The following is a 23,738-nucleotide window of genomic DNA, read 5'->3' on the forward strand; positions in this document are numbered from 1 at the left end:
CTCTCCCTCGCTTTTGTTTTCTCTTATTTTCTTCCTCTCTTTTGCTTGCTTGCCCCTCACACCTTTCTCTTTCATTATTTGGTTTATCCTTCTGCTTTATCTCTTCCTTTCTCGTTCCTCTCTCTCTCTCTCTCTCTCCCACTCTTTCTCTCTCTCTCTCTCTCTCTCTCTCTCTCTCTCTCTCTCGTTTGCCCTCTCTACCTTGATTTTATTAAGATGTATTTACTTCTTTTTGTATTCTTTGTTGCACCTCTCTCTCTTTTTCTCTCCTTCTCTCTTCTTTCTTTTTATATTGCTGTATTTGCTCTTACTTTCATTCTTTTGTCTCTCCATTTTTGTATTTCTTTGTCTTTCTCTCTCACTTTCACACTTTCATGCCCTCTCTCGCTTTCTTTTATTCACCTACCTATTTTCCTTCTTTTATTCTTTGGTTTTTTTTTTTCATTTTTACTCTCATTTTTTGCTTTTTGTTCTTACTTTCTCTCTCATGCTCTCCCTTCTCTCCCCTGCTTTCGTTCACTTTGATTCTTTTTTTCTTACTGTCTCTCAATATTTGCTTTTTCCCTTGTTTGTGTGCTGTCTGTCCCTTCCTTTAATTTACTTTCTCATCCTTGCTTTCATACCTTTTCTCTTGTTTTTATTCTCTTTCATTCACTTTTTATTGCTGTCTCTTCTTGCTCACCTTTTGTCTTTGTGTCTCCTCTTACTATATATTTTTTCCTGTTGTTTTATTTGCTCTTACTCTCTCTCTTGTCTCCCTCTCTGCCTTTTTTCACTTGTTTTTTTGTGTCTTTTGTGTGTCTGTCTTGGCTTTGCTTTTTTTTCCCTTTCGCTCTTGTTCTCATGTTCCCTTGCTCCCTTGATGTCATTCACAATAAAATTGATTCTCTCTCACTCTCTCTCTCTCTTTATCTATCTCTCCCACTCTTGCTCTGTATCTTCCCCCTGCAGGTTGAACTTTAAGGACCCTGAGGCGGTCCGTGCTCTGACCTGCACTCTGCTGAAAGAGGATTTTGGCCTGACGATAGAGATTCCTCTGGAGCGCCTCATCCCCACCGTCCCACTGCGCCTCAACTACATCCACTGGGTGGAGGACCTGACCGGGGGCCAGGGCAGCCCTCGCAGGGGCATCGACATCGGTACACACTTTCAACTACAGCAAAAAATCTATGTCTGAACCCAAAGGGTCCGTTTCCCGGACAGGGATTAATCCAAGTCGAAGTCAGTTTTCTTTTAATGCAAAATCTACATTTAGAATGCTGTGTAGTCCAAGACTAGGCTTAATCCCTGTCTGGGAAACTGCCTTAATGCATCGCAAACACACATGATCCAGTGAAGGTGAAAATGTAGTCCGTAGGCTCTCACCTGCAGACAACGTCATCTTCCTCTTGTTTATGGACCTACTTTAAGTCATTTTGAATCTGTTATTATGAAGTCACTCATGGTTTGGCCTTGGCATTCGTAAGTTAGTCTTTATGCTAAAAACAATAAAATAAACAAAATTTTTGCTTACCTCAAATGTAGTTAATCAGTCAAGGCAGGAGTTCTGGTCTGAGACTATTTAAATAAGAACAAAACTAAAACCACAAATCACAAACAGTTGTGACAGTATGAAAAATGCAAAAACAATAAAAACACAGAATTTCTTATTTTCTTTACTTTTATTGACTTAATCAATTTACAGACAGTATGAACGTAATATGTCTTGTTTTCTCTGGTTAGCTTAATTTAATTTCTTAATGTACATCTATTCTAATAATGACATGATTTAAAACAGGTGATTTTAAAGGATACCGTAATCATGATTTGGAACAAAAGCACCATGAAACGAAAGGATGAGTCTGTAAGGAGCTACAATGGGCACAGGACCTTCGGTACAGAATTAATTAACTTCATGCGTTTTTCAACAAGACTGCAGAAGTAGAGAGTACAAATACAGTCCTAACCTGCCTAAATAGAGAATGTGTGGAGAAGTTTAAACTAAAATGCAACAATGATTACCCATTGAAATTTGAATTAAGTTCAATCAAGTTGTTTAATTTAAGTAAATTACTTTAAGGCTACCCCTTTAATGCAGCAATAAACGTTCCAGCTTTAGGCTGAAGCTCCTGTCTAGCCCTCCAGCTGTTGGATGAAACCGTGGCGGAGCGCTTGGTGGGTTTTTTGCTAGGCAGACAGCTGGTGGAGAGTTGGCATGTGTTTGCAACATTGGCACCTCAAATCTGGGGAAAATGAAGCTCCGCCAGATCTTCCTCTCTGTGAATCCTCGGCTGTCAGGATACCCCTGTATCTGCTCTGCTTTTTTCTGGTTTCTCCGGGGAAGCAGCTCCAATCCTCCCGCAGCTTTTCCTCTGTTTATGTTTATCACTGTGCGATTGTTATTAAGTACAGGCTCTGTTATTGAGTTAGCTCCTCTATTGAGGAGTTTGGGGATGTATGTGGCTTTACTGTCAAATGCATGATGAATTAGCATGGGCTAACTTCTTAGCTTTGGCCTTTTAGACTGTTTTGACTCCACAAGGCCTTGTTTGTCTGTTAGTCAGTCTGGGAGGAGCCTTTTGATGCGCGGGTGACTAGATAATAGATGAGCCGAGCTGGCCTGCCTCCACTTTATTGCATTACAGATGCGATCTGTCACTCTGTATGGCCAGCTCTGACAGTTCAGGTCATCAATCTGACTCATGTCCACTGAGCACAAACAGCGTGATGGCTCACTTTGGGTGGGGTTTGAAGCGTTACGCATTTGTGTACCAGTGGTATGATAGTTGTTATGTTGGGTTTGTGGCTTTTTTTGTATTGTATCTCATTTCTTTGAGAAATGCAGTATTATACAGTTTATAAGCACTATGTCTTAAAATCCGTTGAACACTGTGTACTGTACAACTTCTATCTATGGACATGTTTTCATTGCATTTGGATGTGAAAATACTGCATAATGCGTTGTTGTTAACCACTCCCACTAGCAATACTTACAATTACACACTAAAAACTGATTGGCTGACTCAGACTCTTTGCATAAAACAGACCAATCTGAACCCTCTCTGTTTTTCTGTGCACTTCGAGATTTTGTCTAACTTTCGGGCATCAGGGAACCATTATTGATGTGCGGTAGACTCCCTCAACTTGCGTGAGACTTGGGAAGTCTGCTACAGTAATGCTGAATAAAAGGCTTTCTAGGTCACACCTGCACATTACCTGATTTATTATCGTCTGCTTTCTTTTCTTTCAGACCTTTTCTGTTATTTCACTGTTTCCATGTAGTAGTGTCACCCTTCAAATGTACCAGTGTGATTAAACACCCCTCCAACCATCAACATCATAGCATCAACCATTTAGTAACACCGTAGCAACCGCCTGGGATACCATAACATCTACTAGCAACCACCTAGCTACCACTACATGGCAACATCATGGCAACTGCCTGAAATACCTTTGCAATCACACAAACTCACAATCTGTAGCATCTAATATCCACTTAGTAATGCCATTGCAGCCACCTGGGACAACACAGCAACCATTCTTGATCATCATAGCAAACATCTCCTAACCCGTTGTTGGGTATATAGATGATGATGAGTGCCTAGTTAAGGTTGACCTACAGTAAGAATATTATAGTTCCATTAACAAGAAATAATGTGTTTGCACTGAAACATAATATCTAGGAGTGTAAGATAGAAGTGTTGCTAGACCTGGGCAGGGCCAGTATGTAATCTCTTTGTCCCTTGGTTGTGTGTGTGTGTGTGTGTGTGTGTGTGTGCGCAGGTACTGGTGCTTCCTGTATCTATCCCCTGCTGGGAGCATCAATGAATGGTTGGTACTTTCTCGCCACAGAGGTGGATGACATCTGTTATAATTACGCCAAGAAGAACGTTGAACAGAACAACATGGCAGACCTCATTAAAGGTGTGTGTGTGTGTGTGTGTGTGTGTGTGTCTGGGTTCAGTGATGAGTGTTTGATGTGAAATTTGATCCTCCTTTGTGTGCGGTCTGACCAGTGTGCACTGTGTGTGTGTGTTTGTGTTGCAGTGGTGAAGGTGCCCCAGAAGACCTTGCTGATGGATGCATTAAAGGAGGAGTCTATTGTCTATGACTTCTGCATGTGTAATCCTCCTTTCTTCGCTAACCAATTAGAGGCTAAGGTACTGCCCGCCATTCTCACATCACTTATTCCTGTGCTGTTCAATCAGACATGAGCATGAAGCCCTCAGGCTGTTTCTTTCAGTGTAAGCTAATCGGTAGGCTCTTAGAAATAAAGGTGCTTCAAGGTGCTGTTACTGGTGTAATCGAGGCGTGTGAGAGAAGGCCTGTCACAATAATTACCCGTTTAGTGTACATTAGTGCACAATATACGTCCGTGACCACAATATTTTCTGTTGACAATATCGTTTATTGTGTTTCCTTGCATGTATGTTTACATATGAATGATCTTCACCAGTATTTAACAAAGTCTTGTGTGAGTGACAAATTACTCCCTACACTCAAAGTGGACTACAACATGGAATGAAAAAAAATATATATATGTGAGTGTATTTGTATTATTATGCTGTTGTATTGTCATTATATCCGTGACATTTAATGTTTTAAAAATTATGACAAACAATTGTTTCTCTCAGTTATTTCTGGAGCAATATATTTTCCAAATAAATGATATGTCAAATCTATGTGACAGTGAATTCAATTCAATTCAATTGTATTTATATAGCGCTTTTTATAACAAAGGTTGTCACAAAGCAGCTTTACAGGAAAAAGAGGTCCACGCCTCTTATGAGCAGCACCACAGAGATGCCAATTTTTATGGTGACACAGTGGCAAGGAAAAACTCCCTTTAAGAGGAAGAAACCTTGGAAGGAACCAAGACTCAGTTAGAGGAACCCATCCTACTCAGGTTGACCTGCTTAATACAAACAAATAACAGAACAAAACAACAGTACAGAGAATAAATGTGAACTATGGCTAATATAACAGGTACTAATTTATGAATATAAAAATGTGATGGGCACAAACTATAGAGCTATGGCTAATACAGAAACAGAACCGTTCAAAGGTCTAGAGCAGAGGTACTTAAATAAATAGGTACACATTACAAAATGTCCACAGTATTAAAGGTCCAAAGAAGGTAAAGTAGCAGTATACATTTCCTACAGCCCACAAAACAAGTACAAAACGTAGCTTAAGACCAATGCATAGTACTCAAAAAAAAAAAACAGTAATACACTATATAGACAAAAAAGTATTGGAGTGCCTGCGGATTCTTTGTTTCTTCTGAAATGAAGAGTATTTTTAAAAAAGAGTTTATCCTGCTTTTGCTGGAGTAACTGTCTCTACTATCCAGAGTAAATGAACATTTTCAGTTTTGTACATTTAAAGAGAGTATAAATTAGCTATAATCATAAATATCTCAATTTGTCAAAATGCCTAGTTCATAGCTAAAGGGTCTGCTTTGTTGGCTGTGTGCTTACTGTGTTTTGCTCTTCTCAACAGGGGGTGAACTCCCGGAACTCTAGGAGACCCCCGCCCAGCTCTATTAACACGGGGGGAGTGACTGAGATCATGGCTGAAGGAGGTGAGCTGGAGTTTGTGAAAAGGATCATCCATGACAGTCTGCAGCTGAAGAAGAGGCTCAGGTTAGACAAACACACACACAGACACTCACTCGCACGTGCGCACACACTCTATCCTCCGAGATCTGTGTGAGTCTCTGCGGTGCTGTCAGCCATCCGTAGCTCAGGGTCTGGCAAAGTGAAATTAGTGGTGTTGTCAGTGCTGTGGGAAGGATGTAGTTAGTAGCCAATTTAAGGGTCAGCTGGGGCGTACAGACTGAGCTGGGCAGTTAGTGTTCTCATCCAGACGTTGAGATGTGACCGTGCTGGAGGTCAGTTTTAAAGCATGGCTAGAACACAACAGGGGTTAGTGATATGACATTACATTTAACATACCAATATATCTTAAAAATAGGATTATTAAGAACTTCAGACACTTGAGTTGTAATATAAAAATGTTCATAAAAAACTATAGCGCTACTTATATTAATGGCTCATTTATGTGGATGGGCTCTTCTTGTCAAATTAAAATAATGTGCAATATTGAGGTCAGACAGAATTATAGTGGTCATATCCATATATTGCATGTTGTAAGTCAGTAATGTAATTATTGTGAAAGGCCTACATATAGTGCTGTAGTTTCTGAACAGTGAGAGATAAAAAAATGATGTATAGTTATGAATCCTAAAGATACTCATAATAAGATGTTTTACTGATTTTTGTTTTATTATTTTCTCTTTAATCTTTTTAAATAAAGAGTTATAACCGCAGTAACATTGCCTCTTGGTCATAAGACTTCCTTTCGACAACATTTCAATATCTCTTTTCTAGGACTTACTAACTAGGACTGTTTTTTTTTTGTTTGTTTTTTTGTTTGTTTTTTTGTTGAACAGAACAACATTTTTTTTTCTCACTTGATAAGATAACACATCATATATTGTACACTGTGGTGCTTGGTTGCCTCTTTTTGTCATGTGACTGTTTTGACTTTTCACTTCTTCTTCATCACAAGAGAGTTTATATTCAAGGAAATATTGTAAAGGAATAAACACATGAACCTTGGCCATACCAGTTTTTCATAGATTTGCACAAAATTGAAGTAATTTATCTACTCTTCAAATGCAATCTTGTGTATGAAAGCAAACCAGTAATAATGAGCCCCTTTACCAAGACTTGGGGGCTGACAGATGCATGCTGGATGCAAGTGTGAAAACACACATAGCCTTTAACTAGCATCACACAGAACGTTTCTTTATTGGGTTTAAGATATGAGGGCTTTCCCATATATACAGCAACTTCTCAATCTGTATTCTCTCCATATAGTGCATTATGGTGTGTTTTTTTGGGGGGTAAAAATTTTACATTGAATTTCTCCTGTCACGCCATCACAGTCAGTGTAGTTGTGGCACAGCCAGTGAACAAACAAATGCTCTTTCCTGTGCCCTGGTCCTGTGTTTGATTTTGGGCTGTTCTCTGTGCCTCTGAAGGTTCACAGGTGACAGTGCTGTCCTGTTACAGGGGCAGGGCAGCTGGGGGCAGAGATAGAACTGTCATCTAGAGTTTGTTTAAATAATTGGCAGACAAAGTAAACAGTTACCCATGCAGCATCCGGCACACTCGACGGGAGCAGGTGTGTTCGCCTGTGTGCATGTGTTTCAGAGAGTGTGTGTGCGCGCACACGCCTGTCTGTATGCATGTGTGTGCCCCCAATGCCAGAGCTGTCAGAGGAGCACTGAAGTGAAACAAGCAGTAAGGGGGGAGCGTGGCAGCCCACATTAAACCTGATTAACAAAGCCACACCTGGGACCCCCAGGGGATGAGTTAACGGAGGGCATATGAGGGGGCTGGTTACACTTTACAGATTTTTACTTTTTTTTAGGATTTAGGATTTGAGAGAGCGTGTGCAGTAATTTTGTTACATCCAATTGACTCACTGTAATAAGTATTATATACAAATGTCTGCATTTAAATACATTTTAAACCATGTGATGCTGAAATTTTCAGGAGGGATTTCAGGGAGGAAAGTGCAAATAAAAAAAAAATAGATTTATGATGCATGGAAACAGCTTTCTATGTATTTTGCCCACATGCTATAAACAAGAAGTGAAAAGTTGTTTACATCAACCACTTTAAGTCCAAAACACACGTCACAACCAAGGATAATTAAGCTTGGTGAGTGAGACATACATTAAACAAATATAGATAAATATACATTCACAAGACTTTCACGAGGAACAAATGTGAAGACGTGGTAATAGGCTCCAAAAATGCTTTGCGTATACTTAGAGCTACGTTCACATAACCAAGCTGAAGTGACTCAAATTTGATTTTTTGCTCAACATGGCTCAGATCAGATTTTTTCATGGCTGTTTGAACGTGCCAAATCCGTTTTTGTTTATCAAATCAGATCTGAGCCACTTCCATATGTGGTCCTAAATCAGAATTTATGCATTTTTTTGCTTTTACTTATGCGCTATGTGCTTCTCTCTCATACCCACACATCTCTTGGTGCAGCTGTGTAGCTATATCTGCAAAAACAGCAAAAGCAAGCAGCCTGACCTTTTTCTCCTCCTCGACCTGAGCATGTACTTTTTTTTGGTTTTGCTAATTAATTCTTTATGAGCTTTTAATTGAGTAAAATATACAGTCCCAGAAGCAAAAAGGAAAAAAGTAAGTAAAACAAGCCTGATTAGTGATGAGTCTGTTCTTCTCAAGAATAATGGCTGTGGACGTGTAAATATTTAGTCTCCACCACGTTTTGTAAATAAATAATACAGGAATTCAGTTTAGTCCAATGTAATTTTACTTTTATACTTATATGTTTTACTTTATATCTGTGCATTTCTGTGTATCCGCAGAATTCCCACTAATAAATCTACTGAAGCTCTCTGTCCCCCAAATCATACACTGGTCTGGCCCCAGTCTGGAGCAAGACTGGTCTATAGCCCAGTTCCTGCTCAGAGGGCCAACCCCCAGCTCCTCAGGGAACACTGGTGCCAGGGAAGACCAAGGGTGTACAGAATTCATTTCAGTTTTGCTGTATGAAATATTAAAGAGTCCTAATACCCACAGATGTTCCCCACTCTGTCGAGCAGAAGGGGGGCTTAAGCAGACTCGCACGTCTTGGCCTGCAGATACTGAACGGCATCAAGAAAATAATTAGCTTACTACATTCATTTCCTTCAACAGAGGAAGTGATAGCAATTACAGTGTCAATAAGAAGCAGCACTTGGCGTCTTCTGAAATCAGAGCTGTATTTAGAGTGTGAGAGAGAGATGGAGGGGGTGGCTGGAAGAACACTGGCACTAATTACAGATCCGTGCAGTTGGACAGGAAGAGCGATCTCTGAAGGCCAATCAGAGAGTCTGGCTTAGTCCTTAGGCACCTGCCAGCAAACACACACACACAGCCCCTGTCCTGGACCCATTAGAGGGAAAACGAATACACAGTCTCCCAGTGGAAGTCACTCATCTATTTACACAAGCATAACACACACACACACACACACACACACACACACAGACAGCTCAGTACAACATGAACATAGCACTACCAAACATGCCTTTAGCAAGACTATGGGTAATACGTAAAAACGTAGCCATATGTTGTAATTTTATGTGTTTGTTTAACCAGTTCCAGAGCTGTCCTCAAGTAAGTCCAGTATCTATACAGTTCCATCCATTAACTAATTTATCTGATCAATGTTTCATTAAAGTTAATCAGACAATCTAAAAAAGCAAAATAAACAAATCCAATACTTATTTCTGACTACTGTCTAAAAAAATCTGTTTATTCCAGTTTAATCCAATGAAACAGTTTTTTTTATACAGTAAAACACACTTAATCAGTAATTTTTTTACACATTACTATGTAGACCTGTCTCGATAATTATGCTATCGACTTATCGTATGATAAATTAAAATGAAGTTGGTCAATTTTGCCGTCCTTGGTATTGCTTTTGTATTTATTTATTTTTTGCATGTACTTAAGTGATGTTACTTTTAGCGAGTCGCAGGGGAAAGGTCTCACACGAACAGATACACAGTACATTTTACTGCTGCTGTAGTCTTTGAATATGAACTTGTTTTCTTTGCATTATTTAAGGTCTGAAATCTCTGCATCTATTTTTGTTGGTTCAGCCTATTCTCATTGTCTGCAAATAAATGCTCTAAATGACAATATTTGTATTTGGAATTTGGGAGAAATGTTGTATGTAGTTTATAGAATAAAACATCAATGTTTATTTTACTCAAACATATATCTATAAATCGCAAAATCAGGGAAAGTGATTCAGAAATGAAGTGGTTTCTTAATTTTTTTCCAGAGCTGTATATGGTTTGAAGATTTGTCCAGAACACAACAATGAATCTTTTTTGTTAATTAACGTATTTTTTTTTTTTTACATTATTTAAAAATGAAGGGCTTTTATTTGAATTACTTAAAACCCACCAAACAATAGCCATAGTATTAGAAGCCATAGAAATTGCCATAGTAAGAGCTGGCCAGGGACTACAGATGAAAAATAGCCTTTCACTAACTCCGGCTTATTTACTGTTGTTTTCTGTTGATTAATGAGCATTGTCCCTGTCAACTAAATATTTAAAAAAAAGCTAGATTACTCTGTTACTAAAATAATCAATATTTACACTCCTTTTTGTTGCCGATTGAGACTTTCTGGATGGAGATAGTTATTAGTTAGTGGAAGTGATTCAGTCTGAATGAACTGCAAGAGATGAGCAAAGCAGTTACAAATGGATTCTTCTCCTGTTGTTTTGCTCCTGCCAAGCGCTGGCTGATGAAGGCACAGCTTTTTTTATTGGTCAGGATAAGCATTGATTTTTATTGTCTCCTGTGTGACTTCAAAGCATGAAGCCTGGTTGGGTGACTGTATGAAGCAAGCTGTTTTTGTGTCTCGTCCAGCTTTGTAGCTGGAGTTTTAATTAAACACACAGTGGCTGTGTTCACGCTGGACCCTGTTGAGGCCATGGCTTAAAGTTCCTGCAGCTTGTTTGATCTGGAGCTTCTGCTGCTCTACTTCTCTCTGACTGTCTGTCTGTCTGTTGCAGGTGGTACAGCTGCATGCTGGGGAAGAAGTGCAGCCTGGCACCTTTGAAGGAGGAGCTGAGGAAACAAGGGGTGAGTTGTGTGCCTCTCTGTGTGTGCGTATGTGTGTGTGTATGTCAGTGTGTGTGTAAGGGTGTATTTTACCTTCTGAATCTGAGCTCAAATACATTAATATAGTTGAAAGCATTAAAATACTATTACATGTTGCACAATAGCAAGGCAGTGTGCATCATGGAATTTAGGCGTTCTATTAATTATGTAAGAGCACATTACTGTTTGAGAACCAGTGTTTGCCCACACCAGCACAAACACCACACCAACACTGTCATGTTCCACACCCCTCCCATCCTGCCCCCTGACATCTCATTAATAGATTATGGGGCAACATTGATGATCATCTCGCCTTCCCTCATTCGGATTTTGTTAAAAACAAAACAAAAAAAACCTATATCATGAATGCAGTATTGTGAATCAATTTAACCTTCTTTAACACTCTTTGGGCGACTAGAGGACCACCGTACTGTGGTGGCTTGGTATGGATGCATATACAGGACAGTAATTCATTATTATTAAATATTGCAATACAAAATGGTTCAATAACGTGACTGTTTTAAACCATAAGAGCCCAGTCCCATTTCTGGAAATCAGGTCAGAGCTAGTTTTATGGAACATAAAATATTTAAAGCTGATGTCCGTAAGTTTTGGGATTGAGGGCCCTCTATGGTGAGAATGGGTAATTGTATTAAGCATGCGGAGAAAACATTTTAAACTGGGCTGGTGTGAGGCGTTCTCCTTTCAGATGATGAGAGCATGAGTCCGATTCCAGGTTATGTTCAGTCAGAAAGAGAGACCGAGCTCCGTCAGAAACTTCACTCTTTGGTTTTACTATGAGTGAATGAGCTACTGAGCTCTGAGGTTCCTCTTCTGAAGTCTCCACTGCTCCACCAGCCTCTCACATTCAGTAAAACTGAGCCGGATCCTCTTTCAGAGGCTGTACGTGTGACGTAAATACATAAAGATGCGGGAGGTGGCCAGAAGAACTCCTGCAAAAAGTGACCCGACACCCCAGTTTTTAGAATGAATATATTAGGTACCATTGGTACCATTAAACACAATATTTTGTTACTTCTCTACTCAGACAAACTTCTGCTTTTAGTTTAGAAACAAAATAATACGCCACTTTAATTAAGTATTTGAATGGTTAAATGGTTGTAAAAGAGCTGTAGTAGATAAAATATACTTTTTTTGTCTCTAACCCAGCACTCCCATATTCTGTAAATCAGGTCATGATGTTCAGTATGGGTCAGTTGGGGACTTCATGAGCTAAAGTAAAGGACTTGATGTAAGGAGTGCTGTAAGGAATTTTACACATCTTTTTAAGGGTCTGTGATACATCAGAAAGGGGACTTTTGGGTTAAATTAAATTAAAAATATATTTCCATACAGTGATATACTGATATACAATATATTCAGTATCAGCAACTGACTGATGTTTATTATGGGTGCATAATAACAAAGAGTTTAGAATGGTACAGATATTATTTGTGAGAGTTCTTGGCAGTGTTTCTGTGGGTTTTATATTGTTTATATTAAATGTATTGTTCCTATCGGAATTATATTATATCGACTGAAAATACAAAAAATATTGTGAACCGTGTTGGCCATTGATGTCTGTATCTTGATGAATTGCTAGCTTAACCAGAGTTTTTACCACCCCTTTGTGTCTGTGTGTGGCTTTCTCATCCTCCCTCTCCTCTTTGAATAAGTACCTCTTCACTACAGAAGCTCCAGGTTAATTGATCTAAATCAGCTCCCCTCGTGTGACTGACAAAACACAGCGTAAAACAGAGCTCTGATGGGGCTGGATTTCATTAGTTCATTAGGCATCATTAGCCCCAGTCACCCCCCGCTCTGCCAAACGAGCCCCCCCAGATCCTGCGCTCTGCTGCGTTGTCTGTGTGTGAGGAGTCCTCTCTGATAGCTGTGACTGGGTGCACGTTCTCTCCGATCACAGGTTATTAACCTGGTGTCAATCATTCTCTTGTCTGAGCCGCGCCCGGCTCCTCCCATTCTCTCCTCATCTGGAGGCGTCAAAGTGCTGTCACCTTTCATCAGAGCGAGAGGGCACTTGGCCGTCCTCCAGCGCGCAAGCACGGTACTTCCTCTCTGCCCTGTGGCCTGTTAATGGGGCTCTGATTAATATGATAATGATACTTTTCCCCTTTCTCTTTCTCCCTCTCTTATCCTTCATTTCCTTTTTACTCCCCTTTATCTTATATTTAAAAGCCTGACGTTTCAGAGGTCAGAAGGGTTTGCTAGCCTTTGACCCATCTTGCTGTTTTCTGCTTCACATGTCCCTGTGTGAAGTTCTGGTTTGTTAAAGTGGGTGTCAGAGTTCTGCTCTCTCTCTCTTTTTAAAGGCTGTAGAATAAAGGAAGCATACACAGCAGTGGGGCTATGCTCAATTCCCATAGCCCAAACTAGCTCATTAGATACAGCTAACCTCCTCCGTTCATTTTTTGACAGTTGGAAATTCGCAGGTGGCCTGAGATCAGTGCATAATGGAGTATGGTCTTTTATTTAGTTTTAAGAATGATGTTGGTTAGAGTTCTTACTTTGTTACTGTTTGACCCCATTTTAGGGTTCAAAATATTTGGTGAACACAGGGGGGACTCCAGGAGAGTAAGTCCCTACGTCGTTGCCCCTATGATGAGCAGATTGCTGGTTCAAATCCTAGTCATGCAGCTCGCCATCAGCAGCCAGAGTCTAAGAGAGAACAATTGACCATGATCTCTCTTTGTGGGTAGGTGGCGATTTTTCCCACATGACATATGTATCTGAGCTGATGTATCTGAGCTGATGTATCGGAGCTTTCATATGATTATATTTGACCAAGGCTGAGGCACAATAGCACCATGCTCATGCGTTTTTCTCCAAAGCCAAGCAGAACTTGGACTATAGAGGGACTATAGAGGGATTTTGGTCCACTCCTCTTTACATAAAAAAGGCAAATCCTGAAGGTTTTGAGGATGTTGTTTGTCAACTTGAAGTTTGATCTCCCTCCACAGATTTTCTTTGGGGTTTAGGTTTGGAGACTGGCTAGGACTCTATAAAGCCACTCCTTTGTTGCCTTGCTTGTATGTTTTGGGTCATTGTCATGCTAGAATACCCATCCACATCCCATCTTTAGTGTTGTGGCTGAAACCCTCATTCAAGAGTCTACAGTAGATGACCCTGTTCATTAGCCTCTCAATACAGTGAAGTCTCCCTGTGCCCTTAGAAGAAGGGTTTATCTGCACAAGAGAGTCCTTGCCAGTGTTTCTCTAGAGCGACTAGAGCAGTTGTGTGCATGCATTTGCAGACCTGTGTCAGCAATGAATGCAATCTAAAGTAGCTGGATGCATTCATTAAAAAGCATGTCCACAATACTGCATTAGCTGCTGTTTTAATATTAGCTAAAGTGTGAAATTTTTATTTATACTATACATTTAATACACTGTTAATGGATAAAGATTTTTTTCCCTTTGTTTCTGAACAGGTCCCCAAAGTCACGCACACAGAGTTCTGTCAGGGGCGAACAATGCGCTGGGCCTTGGCCTGGAGCTTCTACGAGGACGTGAGTGTACCGGTGAGTTTGGGTTTCTTTGCTTTTTCTTTACTTCACTGCTGCTGACCTACAAAGCTCCTGCAGCAGGCGAGCAGGCGGCAGGGCAGACGGCGGGTAGTGTTTGGGAGTTCTACGTTTGTGTGTCTGACTGAGTTCAGACGGGGAGAAGACACATATCCACGTGCTGAATATTCACCGACCTCTGTGCCTGTGTTAATAATGCAAGTGTGGCCCATTCCATTAGACACACTCCGACTGCTCCCTGCCGCCCAACCCGCTGCCTCAGCCGGCGTAGCCTGGCAACAGTCGCCAGGGCAGCATGGGTCTGCCATGGAGCCATGCTCTTCTTTTCCTTTTTTTAAAGGAAGAGATAGATAGAGAGAGGAGTGTAAGGGGCGGTGAGAGAGGTGAGGGAGGTGGGGAAGTTGGGGGGGGGGATTGTTCTGCTCTTTTAAAAAGTCCCCCAGTCCCAGATGCCTTTTCTCAAAGGCACTTGAGCAGAAAGATTGGCCTACATTTCTGTCTGCATGCTACTTCTAGCCTTATCTCAACCTTAGATACCACATGCACAGGCCTGTGTTTTTATACACACGGTCAGGGTGTGTGTTTATTATAATACTTTTTCATTTCAATTTTTTTATTAATTTCACCATTTATAAGACTTTAGACTACACAGAAATCATATTTTCCCAGCTTAGGCACTTTATATTTCCTGTCATCTATGCATTTAAATGTCACAATGACAGGGTAGATGATTTTATAGAAAATTGGTATTTGAAAATTGTTCATGCTGACCTTGTTCTGTTTTAAAGATGCATTTTGATTTCTAAAATTGTTTTAATTATCATTATATCTTGTCCTGACAGAGTGGACAACTTAAACTTTACCCAATCTAAATAGGAGATATCTAAAGTAATATTAAAATGATTAAAATAGCTGAATATGCAGGGTCTTTAGTCCCTTTTGAAAATAAAACAAGATTAATGTTGTGATGTCAATGATGTCAAAGAATACTTTATTAAAAGGCACAATTATTCCAAGATGACAATGTGGACAGGGAATTTTTAGACATGTGTACTTTAAAAAAGGTTAATATTTTTATGAAAATAGCTAAATGAATCATTAAAATGCCCCAAATTACAAAAAAAAAACATTTACAACTTCTTAAAAAGACTCTTAAAAGTAACAACTATGAACAAAAAAAACACCCCCACATCAGAAATATATATATAAAATGTTTGCTTTTATTTAGAGTGATTAAAATAATGTGTGTAGTCAGAGTAAATCTTAAAAAATTTATTGTTACAGTTTTTGTAGGAAATTCCAACAACTACGCTGTGGAAACAAAAGGTACATTTTATTGATATCAACCAATATGTGTCCTATATGTAATTACTTGTATGTAATATGAAAGCCAAGCCCTAAATCCCTACCTGACCTTGACCTTAGTAATCAGAAATTCAGTGCATCTTCAGATGGACCTTCTTATCTGCAGCTTCTTCAGCATTATCTGTTCTCATCTCAATCTCTTAAGCATATAAATAACAGCCTCTCACGTTTGTGCTATGGGCACGTTTCTTTGCTCTGAGGCCAGCTGAGCCCCATTAGCAGCCTGCATGGAAACCGGATCAATCTGAGTGACAGTTTGGTCTTTAATCCAGACATGAAATGTATGGCAGGAGCACAAACGTGGGCAGCCAGAATATAAAGATAGTGAGATAGTGTGAGAGAGAGGGGGAGGCATATATTGCTGACAATACACAGTGTGTACACAATGAATTGTACAGAACACTAGGTTATGTTATTAAATTGCTAAACATTGTGCTGATATAATTGTTGTCGTGCAAAAACACAATGTAAAAGCGTAATTTTAATCAAACTATTACCAATGTAAATTGTGTTAAATGACTTTGAAAAGTCAAAAAAGGTTGTTTTTTTTCTGCAAAGCAAGTAAAAAAAACGTTGGATCTAATGATCGTTATATACAATACATTTACATCAATGAATTTGATGCATATTGGGTTATTTATGTATTTGTGTATTTAATTATTTGTGTAACAATGTACATTCATTAACACCAATCAAATGTGCCATTGCTGGCCAGCTAGTATATTTGTGTAGTCAATGAGTTTGATGTTCCACAATTTACACACAAACAAATAACTCAAAGGTTACAAAGTTACAAAGGTTTTTTCTGTTCTCTGTAAAAGACATTTTAGACATTCAATGTTTTTGCATTGCTGTTGCAAATGTGTATTGTGAAAGTATTCCAGAAATGTGCAGCTCTAAATGACAGAATGAACTTTTCCTCTGTAGAATAGGAGTCAACACTGAAGGTAGATCTTTTACCCTTATCATGTTAAAAGTGCTCCCTGATACACCCAATAACAATCGCTGATCAAACTGGTATGTTTTTTCTAAGTATGGGAATAGGAATGATCCTATTATTTTAATAGATAAGGCCTGGTTTTAACCAGACATTGATTTTAACTGGCTAGTTTGTTTACAGGATACTTAACAATTAGATGAATATTTAGACCCTGTTTACACCTGGTCACTTTATAGTAATATTAGTAGTATAGAAGTAATATCTGGATTGTATTTGTATAAGAATTTAGCTACACGTATTTATATTTGATAGTCTGTGTTAGTCTAGTTAATCTGTCTCTGGTTATTCAGACTGAAATGTAACTGCAGTGTTTGATAGAATATGCAAATTGACTAATTGATTGGCAGTTCTAATAGTGTTTGGTTTGTACTAGGAGGAGTTTTGATTGTTGAATGTTTCCTGGAGAGACTGATGTGTTTTTACTGCTACAAAGTTGCTCAAATACTTCTCAGCCCATTTGATGCGGTTTAAGTGATTGGTTATTTACTGTAACACTATATGGTAAACCTAACCTAATTTTCTCAAAAATCATCAGTGTTTCTTGTATTCCATTGCGCCTTATGTATGAATTTTATCAGTCAGTTTATAAGAAGCAGTAAAGTCACTCCCCTGAAGTACAGCGTTATAGAGGAGTTTTAGTTTAGTTCTCCAGCAATGATGCTGCATTAGCATAAGCTGCTAACCACTATTTCCCTGTTCAGAGGTGAGTATTATCAGCCTGTAGCCTGCTGCTTACCCCAGCTAGCACTGCTGGAGCAACATTAGTATTACCCGCTAACTGTGCTAAACGCTAGCTCTTTAGCCATTTAGAGGTGAGTATTATCAGCCTGTAGTCTGCTGCTTACCCCAACTAGCACTGCTGGAGCAACATTAGTATAACCCGCTAATTGCGCTAAACGCTAGCTCTTTAGCTGTTTAGAGGTAAGTATTATCGGAATGTAGCCTGCTGCTAACACCGGCTAGCACTGCTGGAGCAGTATTAGCATTAGCCACTAGCCGCTAGCTCTTTAGCTGTTTAGAGGTGAGTATACTATTGGCTTGTAGCCTGCTGCTGCCAATTCCAAAAAGGACTGCGATTCTATAGAAAAGTGAGCCGTGTGAGAATCAATCCAGCTCATACTGCTTCTGACCTGCATCTGCACATGTTCAATAATTAAACGATCTTGGGTTTATAGCTGGTTTCAGCTGTTCTTCAGGTGTGGACCAGACATGGAAAGACCTAAAGATATCCTTAATGGGCCGGCCATTTTAGGACAACCTTACTCATACTGTTGGGAGGAGAAGACGCTGAGAACATGTCTGTTAGTAAATAATGAACAGAATGAATGAATGAGTAAAGTGGGGGGAGCGGAAGTGCTGAGAGCAGTACATGGGTTTGAAGATGGAGGATGATTTAAAGTCTCTTTATCTGTCCACAGACATGGCAAGAGTATAAAATCCATGTCAAGGATGTGCTGGACACAAAGACGGCCTGAATTGATGGATTTTATTGATTTTTTTTTTTTTTTTTTTTTTTTTTTTTTTTTTTTTGCCCCACTCTCCTCCGCTCCCTCCACCTTTTATTCGTGTTCTGAGCAGTGAGCTTATCGTAAATAGCTGAGAAACACAGACAGACAATAGAAGCAGGAGGTGGAGTGAATCCGGCTTAGGCACTTCATAGCGTCACAGGCCAATCAATACAGTATCATGCTTTTGGTTTTGTCTGAAGCATTACTCTGTAGTGTACACAGTGTTTTTTTATTTTTTATTTTTTATTGCAGACACAGTACAGGACTGTTTCACTGTTTGCCAGAGCAAACACAGTGAGCCAGAGCAATTTCTATTATAAAAGGATTTCTGTTCAAATAATCAGTTGGGTATGATTTAAGATGTCTAGATTAATTGTCTTCTTTCTCGAGCATGCTTACCCAGTGCCATCAGTGCCATCAGTGCCATTGCGGAGGCGTTAAACAGTATAGAATGGCTCCCCCTGGTGTCCTACACTCTCTTAAGGTTTAAGACATGTTTAGAGATCTTTAAGTGTCAAAAACCAATTAAAGGTCTAAAACATGTATAGACATGGGTCTATACCAATGGCACTTCAACTGCACCTCTGTTGCAAGCATATAGATTGTTTATAGAAGTGAAAATGGTTTGTCTGTGGCTTTTCTCAATGAATCATTTGAAGCACATTTGTTTGCAAGTGTTTGTTTATGCAGGGTATTTGTCCATTATAATTTAATATTGTTGATATGTTCACATATATGTTTCTAGATACAGATTATTAATTCTTTCATTTCTCAGGCTTGTTAAATGGAACTCATTACATGGTCAATGTCTGTTTAGAATTAAGTCATTTCTATGTAAACAGAAGGCATTTAGTCAATTAAGCATTGTTTAGAGCCCTATGATTTCCAGTAAATTCCATAGATATAACACAGATATAATCACAAATGAAGACATTAAAACACATTTTAGATGTAAAGGCAGAAATGTCACATTGTTTTATATACTAAGAATACAATGGTAGCATTCATCCCTGCGTTCTCTACAGTTTACTGTGTTTTTATATGTGTGGAATATTATATAGTGTAATATAGTGTGAGAGGGGGAATTGAAGGGGAATTGTGTAATTGGCTTTCTAAATGGGGGTAGAAAATGAGTTAAAATTCTAGATAAAAATTGAGAATGCATTAATTGGGGGCTCCGAGTGGTCCAGCAGGCTAAGCGCGGCCACTATGATCAGGAGATCGCCAGTTCGAATCCTGTTCATGTAGCTTGCCATCCACTACTGGAGCCCTGAGAGAGCACAATTAGCCTTGCTCTCTCTCTCTGGGTGGGTAGATGACACTCTCTCCCCACATCACTCCAAAGGGTGATGTTGATCAACACAAGGCGTCTGTGAGCTGATGTATCGGAACCGAGTTGCTGCGCTTTTCTCCAAGCACACTTTGATACTACTCGGCAATGCTGCATCAGCAGCAGTTCGAAAAGAGGCATGACTGACTTCACATGTATCGGAGGAGGCATGTGCTAGTCTTCACCCTCCTGTGTTGGGGCATCACTAGTAATAGGGGAGTCTTAATTACTAATGATAGGGGAAGTCTTAATGAGTGGGTTGGGTAATTGGCTGTGTAAATTGGGGAGAAAATGGAAAAAAAAATTATATAAAAAAAAAAGAGAGAATGCATTAATTGTGTAGATTGTAGGTAGGACAAGTTGGGGGTGATCTCTGAAGAGCAGTGTTTTGGATTGCAGCGTGATTACCGTGCACACAAACACACACAGAGGACTGGTCATATGACACAGTGAAGAAGCCTTTGTGAAAGGGAGAAATACACTATGACCTACTTATGAGTGTCCTGTGTTAGCACAATGTATATTAAACTTTGAGGAACTTGGAAGAAGGCATGAATAACTCACACACATTCACTCTTTACTCTCTCTCTCTCTCTTTCTTTCTCTCTCTCTCTCTCTCTCTTTCTTTCTCTCTCTCTCTCTCTCTGCTGCTTATTATTGTTTCTCCGTGGGTGTTGGTTACAGTTCGGGTTTGCTGGTATGTCAGAGGGACGAGCTGGTATGCGACTCGGGCTCTGCGCTGTATGGAATGCTGGAATGCTTGCTATGAGTTTGTGTATGATTTCATTGTGTGCTTCACCGCTGTGTAGAAACATGATCATAGTGCTCATGTCTCATTCAGGGGCACACTGCTGCTGCCTGTGCCCTGACCTTGTTCTGTGGAGATGTTTTTCCAGCTTTCACACACAGATGCATCAGTGCGCTGCTATTCCTGTGTTTAGGGCAGTTCACTCAAAGCTGTGAATTGTTTCAGCTGTGAGTAGAGTTGATGTGTGAATGTTATTCTAAATGACTATGTATGATTTAATGACTCCCCTGACTCCCTGTTGTCTTGTCCCTAGGCAGTATGCCTCAGACAGTGTCAGTGTATATATTTACCAGCCTGTAAGCCAAGCCAAGGTCAGGGACAGGATGAGCAGCCACGCCTTTGCACTTTTATAGGTTTGCTTATGCACTGCTGCCCTCTGCTGGCTACCTTATGCTCTGATACAGTGGTTCTCAAACTGCGGTAGGTGTACCACTGGTCTTACGCAAGGCATTTTAGGGTGCTGCATTAGATGACTTCAGAAAATTTAATGCATGCACAAAAAATATTAAAGAATTATATCTTATCTAAGTTTTTACCTCTGATTTTCACCACATCAGGTTTGTTTGTGTTTAGTGTTTAACCTGGTAACACTCATACACTTGTACAGTCTTCACAGTTTCATAGACCCTACAATTAAACCCTGTGGAACTCCACAAATCTGAATTAGTAATAATAGCAAAATAATTAGCCTATGCTTTAAGGGGGTGCCATGTAGACTCTGTAGTCCACCACATTCTCCCATAATCCTGTTAATTTCCTCTGCCTCAAGCTTTCCGACATGTCTCCATAGGCATACTACATTTATAATAAACAATAATCAATGATTTGCAGATTGCAAAGTGGTTAAGGCACTCTCAGTAGTCCCAGTAGTTGGTACGTAAACGTTTTGGTTTGATCGTGGCTGATACATTGCTTTAAAAGTTAGAAATCCACTCTGCTCTAATTATTTTGCAGAGTGGTGCAGCCATCTGTGTATCTATCATTTTAGGTGTACTGAGTTTCTCTCTACCTGGTAAATAAAATTCAAGTAAATAACTTAAATATATCTGAACCAAGGTTCTTGTTTTTGTTATATTGTACATTGTACATTTAATCTGGTTAGTTTTGGTTTCACACTGCTATTTAGTGAAGGCTTGTAAATGGGCTGCTTCTCCTTTTATTTGGCATTAATTGGTTTGTCGAGGGATGTGCCTTTGCTTTCGCAATGTATTCAATTCAGTGAGTTGTTTTTCCAGGTGTTGTGCCCTATTCTGCCTCCCTGTGAGAATGAGCTTAACAGAGTCTCTTCAGATTCCTTTTCTTTGTCTATGAATAATGGTTAATCTACAGTTATAGTAGATACAGAAATTAAAGCATTCGCACGTCTTCCACAAGAAGGGGAAGCCGGATGTTGGTAGGGCTGGGTATCGAAATTCAATAACAAAGGCATGGACAGAAATGTCTCTGTACTACCGAATATCGAAAGGTAAAAAATAATAATAATAAATCCGGTGCCTTCCGTACTTTGCATGAAACGCGCCAAATGCAGAGAGCATTATTTAACTCATGCAATCTTCCTTACTCTCTCTCTAATCAAAAATATTAAAATACAGTAAAAAAATGATCTAGTCTGCCAGACCTAAACCACACTACACTATTATTACTGTCCTCTCACAGAATTCCAGCATAAAATAAATTATCATGATTTTAATTCATTTTTAAGTGATTGACACTACTAATATAAATATAATTTAATTTTGCCAATCTAATGCTGATAGTCCTTAAAAAAACTCTTAGTAACTGAAATGCATTCAGTAATATGCTTTGGGAAGAATATTTGTAGTTAAAGCAGTTAAAGTAATGCTGTTGTTTTTGTTCTGTGGGAAGTGGATTTTCTCAAAAGGATCACACTTTGTACATTTACAGCATTGATCATTTTCTCTGTTTGTGTTTTCGTTTCAGTCTCCCCCCTGTAAGAAGCGTAAGCTGGAGAAGACTCGGAAGCCGCTGTCCTTCACTGTTCCAGGACCCACTGCAGTTGAGCTACACAGCCAGATCTCCAGCATCAGCTCCACACCAACACAGACCCCCTCAGAGAGCATCACTGTCTGGCTGGAGAAGATCCTCACAGACCTGAAGGTACACACAGGTTACAGAGGACAACACTGAGGTTGTCTGTTTGGGGATAACATCATTTCAATCATTTTAACCAAGAAAGAGATTTATGAACATATCTTGGATTTATGAAACTTACGTTTTTTTTGTATATCAAGGGGTGTAAGAATTGTTTTTTGCAATAATATAATATTTCAACTTCTATAACTTTTTTTATGGTAGTAATCATAGTTCACATGTAACAGTTGGTGCAGCGTTGTACTGTCATTAGATCCCACTGTTGTGATTGCATAAAAAAATAACTTTTTATTTACTTTTATTTTAATAAGTCTGACATTGTTTTATAATATTCAACGACTATAGTTAAATATATTGCCTTGCTTTATATTGAGATTAGTGGTGTTATATCGTTATATCGTTATCGTTAGCAGTTAATAAAACTGCTAATGCCTCACCAGGCTCTGTCAAATTTGTCACATGATTGACAAAATAATTTAATGTGTGTGTATATATATCATTGGAAAGTGCCAGATGACATTATAAATATTTGACATAAATATTTTCTGTTTTCAGGTGTTACACAAGCGTGTGCCCTGCAGCGAGAATGAGCTGAGCCTCTTCCTCACAGCTGTGGAGAACACCTGGATCCACGCCCGTCAGAAACGAAGGGAGCGCGGCCGTCAGCTACGCGAGGTGCCCAGAGCACAGCCCCAGACTGCCCCCAGCCTGACTCCCGACACATCTTCAGACCCAGCTCCAGCTCCAGACCTGGTCTCGGACCCGGAACTGGCCACTGACACTGCTCCGGCAGGGACAGCAGAAGACAGCACTGAACCCTACAGCGATGGAAAAGAAACTAAAGAACAGAAGGACACTGAGAGTGGTACAGATATAATAATGGAGGCATCCAACATAGAGGAGCCAAAACAGGAATCCAGTTCCCCACAGGACCCTCCAAGCCCCAGCACAGCCCATCACTTCCTCTTTAAATGCCTGGTAAATGTGAAAGCAGAAGAAACTGACGTTTCTGTGGAGATGCACTGGGTGGAAGGGCAGAATAAAGACCTGATGAACCAGCTGTGCACATGCCTGAAAAACACACTCTTTCGCCAGGTCACCAAACCCACATCACCCTGATGTAGTCCTCCAGTCACATCCTCCCCTGTGCCGGCGGTATGCAGTAGAAGAACTACTGCATACTGACTCTAAAGAGAAGCCCACTCTCTGAGCTATGAGCCATACTTAAGTTTTGTAAGTGTGATTAAGTGGCTGAGACAGCAGTTTTGATTGAGTTTATTAGTGATTGATTGGCTTTATTACGTTTGTTATAAATGTTTTAATTATGTCTGTTGTTCAGCATATTTCTTTCATTAATAATTAAACATAATTCAAAATCTA

General features: G+C 39.6%; 1 protein-coding gene across 2 annotated transcripts in view; it reads left to right on the forward strand.

The window, feature by feature from the left end:
* The window catches only part of mettl16 (methyltransferase 16, N6-methyladenosin), a 48,202-nt gene extending 24,464 nt beyond the window's left edge, over positions 1 to 23,738 (forward strand). The window contains exons 3-10 of one of the 2 annotated variants that reach the window (XM_022670722.2): positions 952 to 1,139; positions 3,763 to 3,903; positions 4,027 to 4,139; positions 5,482 to 5,624; positions 10,607 to 10,676; positions 14,143 to 14,232; positions 22,188 to 22,364; positions 22,914 to 23,738. In XM_022670722.2, coding sequence (XP_022526443.2) covers positions 952 to 1,139; positions 3,763 to 3,903; positions 4,027 to 4,139; positions 5,482 to 5,624; positions 10,607 to 10,676; positions 14,143 to 14,232; positions 22,188 to 22,364; positions 22,914 to 23,477 — 1,486 coding nt within the window. In that variant the 3' untranslated portion in view covers positions 23,478 to 23,738. The remainder of the gene's footprint in view (positions 1 to 951; positions 1,140 to 3,762; positions 3,904 to 4,026; positions 4,140 to 5,481; positions 5,625 to 10,606; positions 10,677 to 14,142; positions 14,233 to 22,187; positions 22,365 to 22,913) is intronic. The other variant, XM_022670724.2, reaches the window with a different exon arrangement.

Source organism: Astyanax mexicanus, chromosome 18, assembly GCF_023375975.1.
Source record: "Astyanax mexicanus isolate ESR-SI-001 chromosome 18, AstMex3_surface, whole genome shotgun sequence".
NCBI lineage: Eukaryota > Metazoa > Chordata > Actinopteri > Characiformes > Acestrorhamphidae > Astyanax > Astyanax mexicanus.